We start from the raw sequence: 17,085 nt of genomic DNA on the forward strand, positions 1-17,085 counted from the left end.
TTTTATAATTAAATTTCTTATTATTATAATATTTTTATTAACTTTATGTGTTGCATATTGTTCTATTAAAATCTATGTATTGTTAATTAAATCGTTAAAGTATCTGTCATCATATTTAATAGTAGTTGACTAAGCTCGGCAGTGCCCACCACATACCATGTCTTATACGGAATCATACCTCGTATATAGAAGAAGTTCCAGATAAGGAAGGACTAATAGAGTTCTATATGGAAACGACAAGGACTACTCGGATTGTATCCATATTGCTCTCCTTAGTTCTACTTGGACAAGGGGACATCTATGGGTATAAATACAAGCCCCCTAGGAGGAGAGGGGACATGCCAGAAGACATACACAATACACAAGCCAACACACGTCAAGACAAGCCGCCGGATATCGACATCAGAGATAAGCCTAGACAAACCCAATATGGTGTTTCTGCGGAGGCCAACAAGAGAGATCTAGCACTATATCTTATCTCGCCGAGTGCGGATTCGAGGAGGAAGACTACCATGTCGTCGACTACGAGTTAGTTATCCATGCCGCCAATTCGATGACAACTAGATAGGTTATCCCAAATATTATACTTGTGTGATTCAGATGAATAAGAGCAACACCGGCTTCGGCCAACAAGATGTAAGGCTATTACCTGTCAGATAAGGGGCCCGAACCTGTATAAAAATCCTTGTCTCCATCTCTTTTACCTCAATCTCACATCTACCCTGGTACCGACGATCACTATACCATCCAAATACCGTAGTTGTGGTACCACCAGTCGACAGTATCTATAAGATTTTCCATATAAATGTGTTTTAGTTCTTTTACTTATTGAATATAGCTAGTTTGGGTCTTTAATTACAAATTTTGTTGTAAATAATCTAATGATGAACATGGATGAAATATTAGCTATATGAGTAGATCGTATAATTGTTTGGAATTTATTATCACAAAATATATTTTCATAAGAGGAGGGAAGGAGCAAGAATCCTAATTGGCGCGTACACGCCCCCGGCGCGCACGCGCCGGCCCACACGGCCCACCTCATCTACACTCTTGAGTATTAACGTAATAACTAGTTAGTTAAGGATAATGATGATAATTAAGGAAATACTTTTTCTTTTTTTGGGAGATTTTTTTACTAATAGATTGAAAATTTGTAAGTTACATTTGAAAAGTTTTGACTTACGATTTAATTTTTAAAGTCGAATTTTGTAAACTTTCAACTCAAATTTTGAAAATTTCAATTTGCAAGAAAAATTTTGAAAACTTTCAACTCCAACTTGAAAACTTTCAACTCAGATTCAAAAACTTTCAACTTATATTCGAAAACTTTCAACTCGAGATTCGAAAACCTTCAACTCGAATTTGAAAACTTTCAACTCAGATTTGAAAATTTTCAATTCGATATTTGAAAACTTTTCGACTCTAGATTTGAAAACTTTCGACTCCAGATTTGAAAACTATCAAACCAATGCGTGGTTGAAGATTAAAGGAAAATAAAATAACGCGAAAAAAGAAAAAAAAGAAACAGCGACGCTGGAGGTACCAGCTGGCGCTCGCGCGACCTCCGTTGCTGGTGCGCCCGCGCCAGTTTGCAACCCCCGGGGAGGAGGTATGGCATACATACGTGCACCGTGCACGTATCCTGTGGGCCTTTTCTTTTTGTTAGCTTTTCTTATTATTATGATAACTCCAATGGTGAAAAATAGTGGGTCTACCGTATTTAAAGTAAAATAGATGGTTAGATTTTTTTTAGAAGTTATTAGAAATTCCTCTAATTTATTAGAGCGTCACGTGGCAACTTTGGAGTGTTTTCAGGAGTCACGTAGCGGCTTAAGAGCATTTATAGGAAGTTTAACGGATTTTTAGTATATAATAACTAATATATAGATATTAAGTATATATTTATTTATATATTCCACAGGAAAGGAAAGCGGAGATAATACTGCCAAAAGGCCTCGACTATTTGCGACTGACTGTTCTAATTTTCTACTAGATAAAGTTGTCTCACGCTTGCACACTTCACTTTGATCTTTTACTCATGACGAGTCGTAGCTCGTGTCTTGATAATGAAATTGGAATGGGGCTAGCTAGATCTTGAGTCATGGTCATCAGATATTCACACAACACGTGTGACTCTCACTACTGTTTGGCCAATTAGTCCACATTAATTCGTGCCATGTGTGTTGACTGTCATCTTTTCTACCGCCATGTTATCTCGCGTGGTCATCGACCTACGGCCATGGATGGAAGTGATATGGCGGCACGTCCTATCTTAATTATTTGTTCTAGCTAGCTTCCTCCTTGACTTCAAAATTATCGAAAGCGACATGATTTTTTTTTTTTTACTGGAGGAAACAATGACTTTAAACTTTAACTTCGTAGTTAAATTTCTCGCTTATATGTAACCAACACGAAAATTTCAATCCTCAATTTTAATTGAAGTGGTCCCATCACTCCAAGTATCAAGCTAAATCACTAACAATCAATTACGGTCCTCGCAAGAAAAATCAATTATGGACAAAGAAATTTGCGTAGCGGGCGCTGCCTCACTGTTTATAATAGAGGGCAGCCAAATTTCTGTTATGGGTCACACACTTTGGACACGAGTTTGAGAAAAAACGGTTCAGAGCTAGTGTCGTTTTTGTCTATATATATACTGAGCAGCAAATTTCCATTCCACTTTTGTCTGAAGAAATTTCCAACTAATCCACTCTCTTCCAAAGTGTTCTTCAATGTTTTCCTCCAGACGGGAAGAGAAACTTATCATGTATAGTTATGCTCTCTTCCTCTTTTTCCTATGTTCTGCCCTCTATCTTTCTCAGTCACTCTTTCTCCATTGTACTCGTTATTAATTCCTCAACAACGAAAAAGAAAAGGGAAATTAAATTATTGCATCACCCGGTAGTACATTGTTTCACAAATATGTACAATCAAATTCGATCTATATATGGAAGCAATGGTATTTACCAGGAATGGATGAAAGCAATTTGTTTATACTATGGTGGTATGGTGATGTTCGTTTCTGCTAAATACTCTCTCGTTTCATACTACAAGTCGTTTGAATTTTTTCTTAGTCAAACTTCTTTAAGTTTAATCAAGTCTGTAGAAAATTATAATAATATTTTTAATACAAAACAAGCATATTATCAAAATATATTCAATGCTAAATTTCATTAAACTAATAGATATTGCTATTTTTTCAATAAACTCACTCAAATATAAATAAGTTGGACTAAGAAAAAGTCAATGACTTATAATATGAAAGAGGGAGTATGGCATTCTAAACTCAATAAAGCAAAGTTTACGAGAATCAGCATATCCAAGATGACACTTTAATTTTTATTTGAACCACCAACTCAATTTGAAACTTGAAACCCTGTCAACAAACTTCATTCGAAACTCTCTATTTGTGTTGTCATTACCAATAACATAGTTGAGTGTAGCTTAATTGGTAATGTTCCTTGGAGTGAAACTAGCTTACCCGGGTTCAAGTCTCAACTTAACACGGGTGCTCGAATTTAGAGTTGAAAAAATTGCAAATTAAGTTTGTTTTAGTTACACAAGCTTCCCCAGAAATATCTTTGTAACGAGATCTTAAAAGATGTTGATGCAAGGACACCCAGGGTTCCCCAGAAATTTGATGCAAGCAGGTGTGGTGAGTAGTTAAAATATGTTGCACGCAAGATCTTAAAATATGGCACGTATGGAACCATGTGCGAAACTGTGATTCTCCGGTCAGATACCAATCAACACACAAGGGTATGAGGTAGGCTAAATGCATTTCTTTTCTTCAAGGGAAAGAGACTTAATTATTAGGGTTAATAGTTAAAATGTTCTCCAAATTTCATCTTGAGATTTAGTTTAGTACTTAATGTTTCAATCTATCCATACTTGTCCTTTAAGTTTTTATTTTAATTCAAACTTATCCTTAAACCCAATTAAAAGCTACATGGCTAAACATAGCCAACAACTCTCTTGATAAATGACAGTTATACCCCTTATTCACATATATAAGAGTAAAAATTGTGTGCAATGAATTTTTTTATAGATAATGCATAGTAATTTATGTAAAAGGAAAATAAATTATGTACCTGCAAGTATATACCATAGCCATTATGCTCAAGTTTCATATGCACATGTTGAAATAATGGGAAGTATACATGCAATGTTGTTTATTCATCTTGGTTTTCACTTTTGTAGTGTATAGTTGTATACAAATTAATGGCAAAAGGGACATTTTCTAACATAATTGTTGACTAGATATAGCCATATGGCATATTAAGTGGATCCAAGGATGATTCTAAGCAGAAACACTTACTTAGAGAACCTATATGGACAAAATGAAACTTGAAGAACCAAATCGAGCCTTCGGTGAAACTTGAGGGACTAAATTAGCTATTCACCCTAATTATTATTATTCATAAGGTTGTAGTCATTGCCTACATAATCACGAATACATTTCAGCGCAACAAGAGGGTTCTTTGAGAGCTACTCCCTCGTTTCAAATTATAAGTCGATTTAACCATTTTCCTAATACGAAAGGGTATGTAGCCTAGTGGTTGCAGTGACCTGAGTAGTACCCCAAGGTCCTGAGTTCAAATCTCCATAGGAGTGAATTTCAGATTGGGTTGTTTGTGGGGCTAAGTTCCTAATTTAAATGTACCCAAAGGTCCTAAGTTCAAATCTCCATAGGGTGAATTTCAGATTAGGTTGTTTGCAGGGCTAAGTTCCTAATTTAAATAGCCGCATATATCCGGTTAGATGTAGAGGCCGGATAAAAAATACCTTCTCTAAAAAAACCATTTTCCTATTCAAACTTAGTTATATTTATCCATTTTTTTAAAAAATAATATCTATAATATCAAATTAGTTTCATTGAATTTAACATTAATATATTTTGGTAATATATTTGTTTCGTGTTGAGAATATTATTATATATGTTTTTTATAAACTTAGTAGTTCGATAAAAAAAATAATAGCAATTTATAATATGAAACTTAAGGAATATCCAGTAGGTGAGTTCATACTCGATCAGCATTGGGCATGGAGAACTACCGAATGAAGTAGATAGAGTAGTTCATATAGCTCTCGTTCGATCGCTGCTTCTTCCTCCTGCCTGCCTTGTCTGTTGCAAAAGACTTATTATAAACCGTAACAGTTTATTAGTGTGAAAAATAATTTATGTGTAATATTGCTAGCAATTTAAAAGCTAGTGTTAAAAAAACTATGTTAAAAATATTTTAAAATCAACTTTAAAATTAAATTTGAAATTTTAGTTTTGGCTCATTCTTTTCAGACCTACCGATGGGGCTCTAATTTTATTCCTATCTTCCATTTGCAGTTTTCTTTTTCATTTTCTTTGCACTGTCTCCCACTTGTAAGGGGAGGAGCTGGAAAGGTCCAGAAGATCAGTTTTACCCTTTTTCACTGATACAATCCAACGGCTTCCTTTCTCTTTTCTCTTTCATCTGATGGTCGAACTTTTTTAGCTTACGTGGATCACCTATGTGACATTTCAGGATTCATCATTCACTTATATAGAAAAAAAGATCATCCGGACAATGAGGCAGTACATTCTTTTCTTCATCATTAATTAGTTTAATTTGTAGTCCAGTACAAACAACAGTACTACATATCAGTACATTTTACACAGCGATGACAAGGAAATTCTAGTTATGAACCAAACATGTATTTATCCAATTACATAGTTAGGATTGATATTTTTTTCGACGGAGAGTATATATCAATTCTGAAGATAGGGAACAATGATCTTTTCAGTTCTCAAGAGAGTGAGTAATGATCTTTTCTATTCTACTCCCTGTTCCATAAAAAAAAATCAAACTCATAATGAATATGGTGTATCATAATTCTATAAATTTAGACATACATTTATTTATATTTGTTGTATTAGAATGTATCACATTAAATACTAAATTCGTTTTTAATTGGACGGACAAAGCATGTCCATCTACCCGGACGCTAACATCAGTGGCATTCCAATTCTGTCAAAAGAACAGTTATCAATAGTAGCTCCCAAGTCGGCCAGGTTGAGCCAGGTACTTCTCTTGACAGCATTGGTTCCTGTCTTCCTCCCGTGAACCTATTGATAGTACTGCTCGCTTAGTGCCGTGGTGGGGCCCACCAGAAGAAATTATCACTAATCTTGATCGTGTCTCTTGGGCGCGGTTCCAGAAGCTTCCGTCCAAGCAATGAGTTTCCTTCTCTCCCGAAATAAACAAATTTATAGAGTTTAAATTTTATTCAAAAATAAATTAATTCATATCTTCCTACGTTTCATCGAAATCAATTATTATCAAACAATCACAAATAATCAAATACGGTCCTCGTAAGAAAAATCAATTAATTGTGAATAAAGAAATTTGCGGAGTGGGCGCTGCCACACTGTTTATAATAGAGGGCAGTCAAATTTCTGTTGTGGGTCACACACTTTGGACACGAGCCTGAGAAAAAGCGGTTGATCAGCAAATTTTGTCCACATACTGACCAGAAAATTTGCATTCCACACTTTTGTCTGAAAAAATTTCCAACTAATCCGCTCTCTTACAAAGTGTTCTTCGATGTTTTCCTTCAGACGGGAAGAGAGACTTCTACCATGTATAGTTATGCTCTCTTCGTCTTTTTCATATGTTCTGCCCTCTATTTTCTCAGTCGCTCTTTCTCTATTTTACTCGTTATTAATCCCTCAACAACGAAAAAGAAAAGGGAAATCAAATTATTGCATCACCCAGTAGTATATGTTCGTTTCTTCTAAATACCCCCCCCCCCCTCCCGGCCCCAATTCATATTAATCATTCAACTTTTCTTTTTCAAACTTTTTTAAGTTTGATAAAATTTATAGAAAAATATAATAATTTTTTAATACAAAACAAGCATATTATCAAAATAAAATATATTGAATATTAAATTTAATTAAACTAATAAATATTGCTAACTTTTCAATAAACTTGATCAAACAAAAATAAATTTGACAAAAAAAAAGTCAAACGACTTATAATATGAAAAGAGAGTATGACTATGACATCCTAAACTCAATAAAGCAAAGTTTGTGTGAATTAGCATATCCAAGATGACACTTTAATTTTTATATGTACCACCAACTTAATTTGAAATTTGCAACCATGTCAACAAACTTCATTTGAAACTCTCTATTTGTGTTGTCATTACCAACAAAATAAATTAGGGATCCTAGAGAAAATGAGCGTAGATTAATTGGTTCCTTGCAGTGAAACCAGCTCACCCGATTTTAAGTCTCAACTTAACATGGGTGCTCGCATTTACGGTTGAACAAAGTTGCAAATTAAGTTTGTTTTAGAGCTGGTTTGGTTTAAGGCCTAAATTGGCCTTACCAATATTTGTCAATTTCAATAGTGTTTATTGTCTATTTGGTTTGAAGCCAAATTTTGGCATGTCTAAGAAAATAGGCCATTTCAACAGTTAATTTAGGCTATTTTGGCTTCAATCGAAACATAATTTTACCTTTGCCAAAATTAGCAATGCCAAAAGTTACCAAAATTTGACATTGACAAAAATTGGTAAGACCAATTTAGGCCACAAACCAAACCAGCCCTTAGTTACACAAGCTTCCCTAAAAATCTCTTTGTAACAAGATCTAAAATTTGATGCAAGCAGGCGCGGCGATTTCATAAAAAATGTTGCACGCAAAACCTTGAAAATATGGCATGTAGGAACCATGTGCGAAACTGTGATTCTTCAGTCAGATACCAATCAACACACCCAGGGTACGAGCTAGGCTAAATGCATTTCTTTTCTTCGAGGGAAAGGGACTAATTATTACTATTATTCATAAGGTCATAGTCATTGCCTGCATAGTGGCGAATACATTTTCTAGCAACAAGAGGGTTCTTTGAGAGCTACTCCATCGTTTCAAATTATAAGTCGATTTAACCATTTTTCTAATTAAACTTAGTTATATTTAACCATCTTTTTTTAAAAAATTAACATCTAAAATATCAAATTAGTTTATTCCATTAAATTTAACATTAATGTATTTGATAATATATTTGTTTCAGAATATTATTATATATATGTTTTTTTCTAAACTTAGTAGTTCGATTAGAAAAAGAAAATCATAGCGATTTATAATATGAAACGTAGGAAATATCCAGTAGGTGAGCTCATACTCGATCAGCGTACTATGTATATATAAGGTGTCATAGCAGCACTGGGCCGGCATGGAGAACTACCGAATGAAGTAGATAGAGTAGTTCATACCGCTCTCGTTCGTTCGCGGCTCCTTCCTGCTGCCTGCCTGCCTGCCTGCCTGCTGCGTTTCGATCGATATCCTCTGCATGCAATTCTGACCGGGTCGTCATCGTCGCGAATGATGCTGCTAGGTTCCCCTTCGTCCGGCGGCTACGGCGGAAAATTCGCCGGAGCTTCACCGGCCGGTGGGACGACAGCAAAGCAGCCGAGCAGCAGAGCTCCTCCTCCTGGGATCACTGGAGGTAGTAGCTAGCTAGATCTCGATAGAGCTAGTATTATTACTGTAATAATTTCGTATCTTTCTCACGTTCATAAAAACATATATATGTCGAAGGGCGCAATGACCTGCGAATTCTTTCGCCAGCAGCAGCAGCAGCAGCTGTTGGAGGTCTTGAGATGAAGAAGCCGGAAGCAGAGGGGATTGCAGAGAGCCTGCAAGCGACGGTAAGACTAATTACAGAAATTTTGATGGAAGATCTGTTAAATTTTTGTCCACTAGAGACGTAGTTAATTTGAGATGGGATGAGTAAAAAGTTAACATATTTTGTGACTTCCATACCACTTACATCCTATATACATTATAATTAATTACATGCTAATCTCTACTATTATAAAAATTAAAGATGTTTTTGCTAGTATTTTGGTACATCATCTGTGTATGAGTCAGTTTTTAAGTTCAATTACTTTTGAAAATACATATCCGTATTTGAGTTGGTTTTTAAGATCGTTCACTTTTGGTAATCATATAAGAAATCTGTTTAAAAAAACTCGCATGCTAACCTGAGACGATCGGACTCCTAACTGTAGCTCATGATTTTCTAAAAATATATATATCCAACCGAACTCCCACAGTAAATTTCATCTTAACTAAACCATATAACAACAATAAGATTAAAATAGACTTCACCGGTTGCAACACAATGACATTTTTTCTAGTCCTATAATAATTATAATATAATTATACTATAATTATATTTGACGGATTTTGTAAGGTTTTCTGTTGAATGATGGATATATAGTCCCTTATTTTTTAAGTTAGGGTGACGATACTATAGTTTAATTTGGTGGGGTCTCAAATTTTTAAATTTGGAAACCATTGTAAGGAAAAGTATTGATTCAAAACATAAGCGCAAGTATCGATCCCTTGCTATTTGTTTGCTTAGCATGCATGACAGGGACAGTCTTGTAGGCGCCATGGTCCATGGAAGTTTTGCACCTTGCATGACTTGTTCTGGACACGTACGCATGCATATCAAAGACTGGTATAACAGTGTTCTAAAAAAAGACTGGTGTAACAGGACTAATTAGCATGAGTCTTCTTTGACACCGACTTGTGTTTGTCTTATATACAATATTAGATACGCATATATTTCCTCCGTTTCACAATGTAAGTCATTCTAGCATTTTCCATATTCATATTGATGTTAATGAATCTAGACATATATATCTATCTAGATTCATTAATATTAATATGAATGTGTGAAATGCTGGAATGACTTACATTGTGAAACGGAGGAAGTATATCGCAATCAACGAGGTACACGCAGTAAATATTATGGCCCTTTATATATATATATATATATATGTATGTATGTATATATATATATATATATATGACACAGGTGATATTTTTTTAATGTTTGATCATTTATTTTATTTGAATATTTAGTGCAAATATGTAAAAGTATATGTTAAGGTTAGAGTTAATTTCATGGATGATAAAATAAATCATAACAAAATAAACTATATAATTTTTTGAATAATTAATATGAATAGTCAAAATGTTGAACTAAAAGATAACAGCGTCAAATATTAAAAAAAATGAAGATGCATAGTAGATTGGATGTCCAACTTCTTTTCTTGGTTCGATTCCTTAATTTGTTGGAGAACTTTCAACCATTTAGGATTAATGAAAGACTGTTTAGGATTTTAACTACGCAGGATTAATATATATGGAGGATAATAAGAGGGTCTCCAATTAATTAGTATAAAAACTACCCAAACCCATGAATCCGTACATGCTACGTCCTATCTTACGATAAAGATAGAACCCACTAAATCCTAAAGTTCAATATGCAAATATATCATATTATCATCTACTAACAATTATTATATCTTAAACATCATACAAGCATGCTATATTATCTATAATTTTATTCTATAATTTATTAAATTTTAGAGCTTTAAAATGCAAGCATGTTAAACCACCACCCTACATAATTTATATAATATTTTAATATATCATCTCTCCATCATTTATTATAATATCCTATATACCTATATGTTTTATCCTCACATAATTAGTATTATTTCTCTCTTCTATAATTAAGCCATATCACACAATTATTTCTAGCTCTTAGATGATTAATCTATGGTCCAAATTATCTTGCTCTTTTTCTTCTCATTATACCACCTTAATTATTTTTAACCCTTAAATGACTAACCTATTGTCCAAATTATTCCTCTTCTTTTCTTCTCTCTTAAAACCCCATCACTTTATTTTTACATTTAAATCATCATTCTATGTGCTATTTAAATCATCATAAACCACATCAACTTATGTAAATTTATATTATCTAGCTATCTTACACATTATTTTTATCTATTGTTATCATACTAAACTCCCGTAGCAATGCGCGGAGTTTCACATAGTGCATTGAACAACTAATACCGTCTCATTATTTAGTAATACAGATTTTTAGAGTATTACCCGCTCTTTAAAATATTACAATTTAGATTCTAAACTAAGCACATCACTATATGTTATTTTCGAATTTTTGAAGTGACTAAATTATAAAAAGAACTAGTCGAGAATTTAGGTCAGGTACATCTCAATATTTGTATTTCTTGATAGTTAAATTTATTAGTAGTTCCGAATTTTCAAATCAATAAAATAAAATAATATATTGAGACAATAAGCCTAACACAATGCAACTTGATATTTTCAATACACAATTGTTATTGTATATAGAAAAAATATATGGATCTTGCACTATATCCTTTGTTGAGTTCATTATATATTGTTGTGATGAACGCTGCAGCACAGGAAAGAACTCGAGGCAAGTATAAGGAAGCAGCTCCAAGGAGTGGAATTATCACCATCCCCATATGACACTGCATGGGTGGCTATGGTGCCACTCCGGGGTTCGTCTCACAATCCAAGCTTCCCTCAATGCGTCGACTGGATACTAGAGAATCAATGGGACGATGGATCATGGAGTATTGACGGGTCCATATCCACAGCCAACAAAGATGTCCTATCATCTACGCTAGCATGTGTTCTGGCACTCAACAAATGGAATGTTGGTAGGGAGCACATCAGGAGAGGTAACATATATCAATATTTATATATAGATACACTTAACAAGTTAATGTTCATTTCTATTTTCTTTAAACATTTTTATACTCATTGAAATTTGGGTTATACTCAATTTAAAACTTAGAGCCCAAACACCATAGTACCTCAGTTAATTTCTCTCAGTTTGGTGTGATATGGTAATTTAAAACTTAGAGCCCAAACAAACCATATCACACCATGCATGGTTGGTTATGTTAACCAAACAAACACCATGCATGGTTATGTTATAGCTAAAACAAGCTTGGGTAATAAAATCTTTACTGTAAGAGAAATCATTGTCAAATACTTCTATTAAGTCTATTAGTATTTTTTTTTACTACGGGATACCTACATATTATTGAAATTTTCATGATGAGATATATTTTAGGACTATATGTCGCAGTAAAGATTTAACTATACGAGGGTACCTTTCAACCTTTCCACATTAATTGCTTTAATCATATCTTACTCTTAAACGTCTTAATTAATCCTATGGTACGACGGCTGCAGGACTAAGTTTCATTGGAAGAAATTTCTCGATTGCGATGGATGATCAAGCAGTTGCTCCTATAGGTTTCGGCATCACTTTCCCAGCTATGCTAACCCTTGCCAATGGGTCCGGCTTGGAAGTCCCCGTCAGACAAAACGATATTGATAGTCTTAATCACCTTCGGGAGATGAAAATACAAAGGTTTAATTGCCAATATCAAAGTTTATCCTAGAATGGATATTTATATTGTTGCCGAATAAGTTTATATCGATTTCCAAGCATCAACTTTTTAAAACTAGATAAAACTGATCATCCGCCAACTTTAAAAAAAGTATGAACTTTTTCAGCTAAAATTGTAAAAATGAATCGTCTGAAACTATTTTTTTACACATAATTTAGCCACGCTGGGCTACGGGTGCGTGGCAACATTGTTTGCCACCAATCCAAGGCAGAATGATCAAACAACTGCTACGCCATGGAAAAAAATGAATAAACCTAGCCCATGCATTAAATTGCGTTGGCTCAAAGTAAAAGAAAAGACCTGAACATTTATTAGCTAGCCAACTGGGTAATTATTAATTTCAATTTTACAATATATTTTTTTGACTAAATAAATAATACAAACGAGATTGCAAACGATTGATTTGACGTATATATCTGAGTTACAAGTAAATTATCCTGAATGTTTTGATTCATTAATTTAGAGAGGCCGGGAACCATTCTCGTGGAAGAAAGGCCTATATGGCCTATCTGGCAGAAGGATTTGGGAACCTTCTGGAGTGGGATAAAATCATGATGTTCCAGAGGAAGAACGGGTCGTTGTTCAACTGTCCTTCTTCAACTGCTGGCGCATTAGCCAATTACCACGACGATAAAGCTCTCCAGTACTTGCAATCTCTAGTCAATAAATTCGATGGCGTAGGTGAGTTTGTATATATACTACTCCTGATTTTTTTCACTTTTAATTTATTTTTATATACGGTTAATCATTTAAGTTATAAAAAAGAATACATAATTATTGTTTATTTTATTATGAATTAGTTTATGATCGATAAGTAAAGATAATTTAATTAAGCATGATTTTTTTTATATCTGCATAAAAAGTTTTGAAAAGACGAACGGTCAAATGCATATTTACCTAATTAAAAACGGGGGGCAGTATTGTCAAGAAATTGCTACATTCTGTTATTAATTAAGTACATAGCTTATACCGTAATACTTTGTTGCAGTGCCAACACTGTATCCACTAAACATATATTGTCAGCTTTCAATGGTGGATGCGCTTGAAAACATGGGAATATCTCAGTATTTTGCCAGTGAGATAAAGAGCATCCTGGACATGACATACAGGTAATAACCTCGAATAAATATTTCTGTTTGTTTAATTTGTATATATGAGCTCAAAAATTGACGAGCAAGTTTACAGTTCCTGGTTAGGGAGAGATGAGGAAATCATGTTAGACGTAACAACGTGCGCAATGGCATTTCGCCTTTTAAGAATGAACGGTTACGATGTTTCCTCAGGTGCGTTCTCGAATTCTGGAATTTGATCTTATTTCATATTGGGGTTCATCTAGAATTTTTTTTGATTTAACGTATTTGATTAAAATACGTTGTAGATGAGCTGTCTCATGTTGCTGAAGCTTCAGGCTTCCGTGATTCGCTTCAAGGGTATCTAAACGATAGAAAATCTGTACTGGAATTATACAAGACCTCGAAACACAGTATATCAGAAAATGATTTGATCTTAAATAGCATAGGCTCTTGGTCAGGCAGCCTATTGAAGGAAATGCTGTGCTCTGATGGGATCCAAGGAACTCCAGGCCGTGAAGAGGTTCTTGCCTTGAATTTGAAATTCCCATTTGGCCATTTCGCTTCACACAGTTCAGTTTGTGTTTAAATGAGAATTTCGCTTTTGGCCTTGTTTAGTTCCAAACTTTTTCTTCAAACTTTCAACTTTTCAATCACATCAAAACTTTCTTACACACTTAAACTTTCAACTTTTCCATCACATCGTTTCAATTTCAACCAAACTTCCAATTTTGACGTGAACTAAACACACCCTTTGTAATTTCAGATGGAGTTTGCTCTGAGGTATCCCTTCTACAGCACATTGGAACGTCTAGTCCACAGGAAGAACATTGTGCTTTTCGACGCTAAGTGCTCCCAGATGCTGAAAACAGAGTGCAAGTAAGGCTTTCATCGAAAATATATGCAAAATCTAAGTAAATAAAATAACACCTGAGGTACTAATTAGTTCCCTTATGCTTCTTACTCGATCAGGCCTGTTCATGACAATCAAGATTTCCTAGCTTTGGCTGTTGATGATTTCTGCATATCTCAATCTAATTACCAAAATGAACTGAATTATCTCGAAAGGTTGGTGTTCCAGGCCATTGTCATGTTGTTATTCTTTTTTTTTAAAAAAAAACAAATCAAGATCAATACTGCTCCCATATGGTTCTAACTTGGACAAATTGCCCAAAAAAAAAAAACTTTTTTTACAGTTGGGTGAAAGACAACAGACTCGACCAGCTACATTTCGCACGGCAGAAGATAACATATTGCTATCTCTCTGGTGCTGCCACCACATTCCGTCCTGAAATGGGCTACGCTCGCACCTCGTGGGCAAGAACCGCTTGGCTGACGGCTGTTATCGACGATCTCTTCGATGTTGGTGGATTAGAGCAAGAACAAGAAAACCTCCTAGCATTAATGGAGAAGTAATTAATTAATATGTCTTCTTTTTTCTCAAAAATGTTGCCATGCTTTATATCTCTAGCGAGCTAGCTAGCTAATTTGTCTTCTCTTCCGTGCAAAAAATGGTTGTCATATATAGGTGGGAAGAGCCTGGTGAAGATGAGTACTACTCTGAAGATGTAAAGATCGTGTTCCAAGCTCTTTATAATACGGTGAACGAGATTGGCGCAAAGGCTTCCGCGTTACAAGGCCATGATGTTACCAAGTACCTAGTAGACGTAGTGAGTCACTCTCGTGTTGCGCACTTGCTTGAATTCTTTTGTTGCATACTCTCTCTGTCGTAAAATATAAGTAACTTCCATCCGTTCAAAATCCCTTATATTTTACAGCCGAGGGAGTATTTTCTTACTTCCGGTTAATATTAACAAGTTAGAATTCTCTCTCTATATGTATCTGCAGTGGCTACATGTGGTGAGGTGTATGAAGGTTGAGGCAGAATGGCAGAGGAGCCAGCATCTGCCAACGTTCGAAGAATACATGGAAAGTGGTATGGTGTCACTTGGACAGGGCTGTACGGTGATGTCGGCATTGTTTCTGATCGGAGAAAAGCTCCCGGAGGGTATTGTCGAACTTGAAGAATACGATGAATTGTTCAGGCTGATGGGCACTTGCGGCCGTCTCCTGAATGACATTCGAGGCATTGAGGTACGTACTTTCTGACAGAAAGTCCATGCTGTTCTTATCCTCTTATAATTTTTTTTTCAAAATTTTGGTATATATGCAAATTAAAAATTTTAAGGTGTAAGTAATCAGTAAGATTGTGTACTTATTAGTTCCAACGGAGAAAATCTGGTACGACATTTCTAAGGCCCTAATTATTAACAAAAATTTCACAAACTGCGGTCATTTTATCAAGACTATCTTTTTGTGCAATTTTGACCGGAAAGTTCATAAAAATTAACAAAAAAAAACAATTTTATCATAAAACTGCAACTTTATACCCTATATATATGTGTGTGTGTCTAACATGTAGAGTTGTAGAACTAACTTTCAAAATCAGGTATTGTTTTAGTTCTATGAAATGCCTAGCTAAAGACTGTAATTTTGATAAAATAGTTATAAATGTTTTTATTTAAAAAATAATTTAATTATTACTCTAATTTGTTTTGGAAAATACTAGTAGCTGTTGGTCAGTTAGAGCTTGCAAGTTCTGACGAAGCATTGCTTCTCAAATTGCCGCAGAGGGAGGAGTCGGACGGCAAAATGACAAACGGCGTCTCGCTGCTCGTTCACGCTAGCGGCGGCTCCATGTCCGTAGACGAGGCCAAAACCGAAGTGATGAAGCGCATCGACGCCTCACGGAGGAAGCTGCTGAGCTTGGTCGTCAGCGAACAGGAAGGCCCTATCCCGAGGCCGTGCAAGCAGCTGTTCTGGAAGATGTGCAAGATTCTTCACCTGTTCTACTACCAGACCGACGGATTCAGTTCTCCCAAAGAGATGGTCAGCGCAGTGGATGCAGTCATCAAGGAGCCACTTCAACTCAGATTATTGTAGATTCATCTCTGTCACTTTTTCTTTTTTTTTTTTGGATACTAAAGTACTACCAGTGTTGCATGTAAAAGCTGAGGTAATCAGAATGTGGATGACTTAGTTGGGATTACACAGTTTGATCGATGGCCGCACTAATCTGGTTCATAATTTTCACCGGTTTGTGGACAGAGTGGAACCATATATAAGAGAGTAGAGGATGGTCGTCGTCCATACTCAAATTTGTTAGGATTTGCGTCATGTATGTTATATGAAAGAGCAAATAAATACATAGGTTAGGTATGTGTAATAAACAGAGATACGATGTAAGTATCCAGAGCTGGTGGCTACCAGAACAACATAATCGTACATCTTTGGGGTATGTTGTCACGACCTAGCACAGGATGTAAATTGTACACTCCATCCAAAAAAAAACCTACTTCTGAGAATGAATCTGAATAAATAATTGTCTGGATTCATTTTTAAAAGTTATTCTTTTGTAGATAGAGAATATAGTCGTGGTGTGTTGGAGGATATGGTCCTGACCTCGCCGCCGGTGTAGTTGGTAGATAATGAACCTGCAGAAGAAAGCAAAAAACCGTAAAATAGAGTAGAGGGCACGCAGGGAGGAAGGACGAAGAAAGGAATCGAGGAACGATAGATATATGAAAAATATAGATTCTGTTTAATTCTTCGTTAACTCTTCCTAAACAATTACAACTCTTTAAATAGATTCTAACTCTGCTTCTTATCCTAACAAACTGAACTACTTATCTCTAAGAAA

General features: G+C 35.1%; 1 protein-coding gene across 1 annotated transcript; it reads left to right on the forward strand.

The window, feature by feature from the left end:
* Positions 1–8,236: 8,236 nt before the first annotated feature.
* On the forward strand, positions 8,237–16,718 carry LOC127763395 (ent-cassa-12,15-diene synthase). The gene is made up of 14 exons (XM_052288082.1): positions 8,237–8,489; positions 8,582–8,691; positions 11,289–11,574; positions 12,095–12,275; positions 12,779–12,996; positions 13,304–13,424; positions 13,501–13,598; positions 13,694–13,908; positions 14,152–14,264; positions 14,358–14,453; positions 14,582–14,797; positions 14,914–15,055; positions 15,234–15,479; positions 16,017–16,718. The coding sequence occupies exons 1-14, from the start codon at positions 8,366–8,368 to the stop codon at positions 16,326–16,328; spliced, it is 2,478 nt and encodes an 825-aa protein (XP_052144042.1). The 5' UTR covers positions 8,237–8,365; the 3' UTR covers positions 16,329–16,718.
* The last annotated feature ends 367 nt before the right edge of the window (positions 16,719–17,085 follow it).

This window comes from Oryza glaberrima, chromosome 2, assembly GCF_000147395.1.
Source record: "Oryza glaberrima chromosome 2, OglaRS2, whole genome shotgun sequence".
NCBI classification, from domain to species: Eukaryota; Viridiplantae; Streptophyta; class Magnoliopsida; order Poales; family Poaceae; genus Oryza; species Oryza glaberrima.

Coding starts and splice junctions, on each gene's coding strand:
- LOC127763395 (XM_052288082.1), top strand. CDS start 8,366: ATGATGCTGCTAGGTTCCCCTTCGTCCGGCGGCTACGGCGGAAAATTC. Junction 12,997..13,303: donor CAATAAATTCGATGGCGTAG/GTGAGTTTGTAT, acceptor ACTTTGTTGCAG/TGCCAACACTGTATCCACTA. Junction 14,798..14,913: donor CTCCTAGCATTAATGGAGAA/GTAATTAATTAA, acceptor TGTCATATATAG/GTGGGAAGAGCCTGGTGAAG.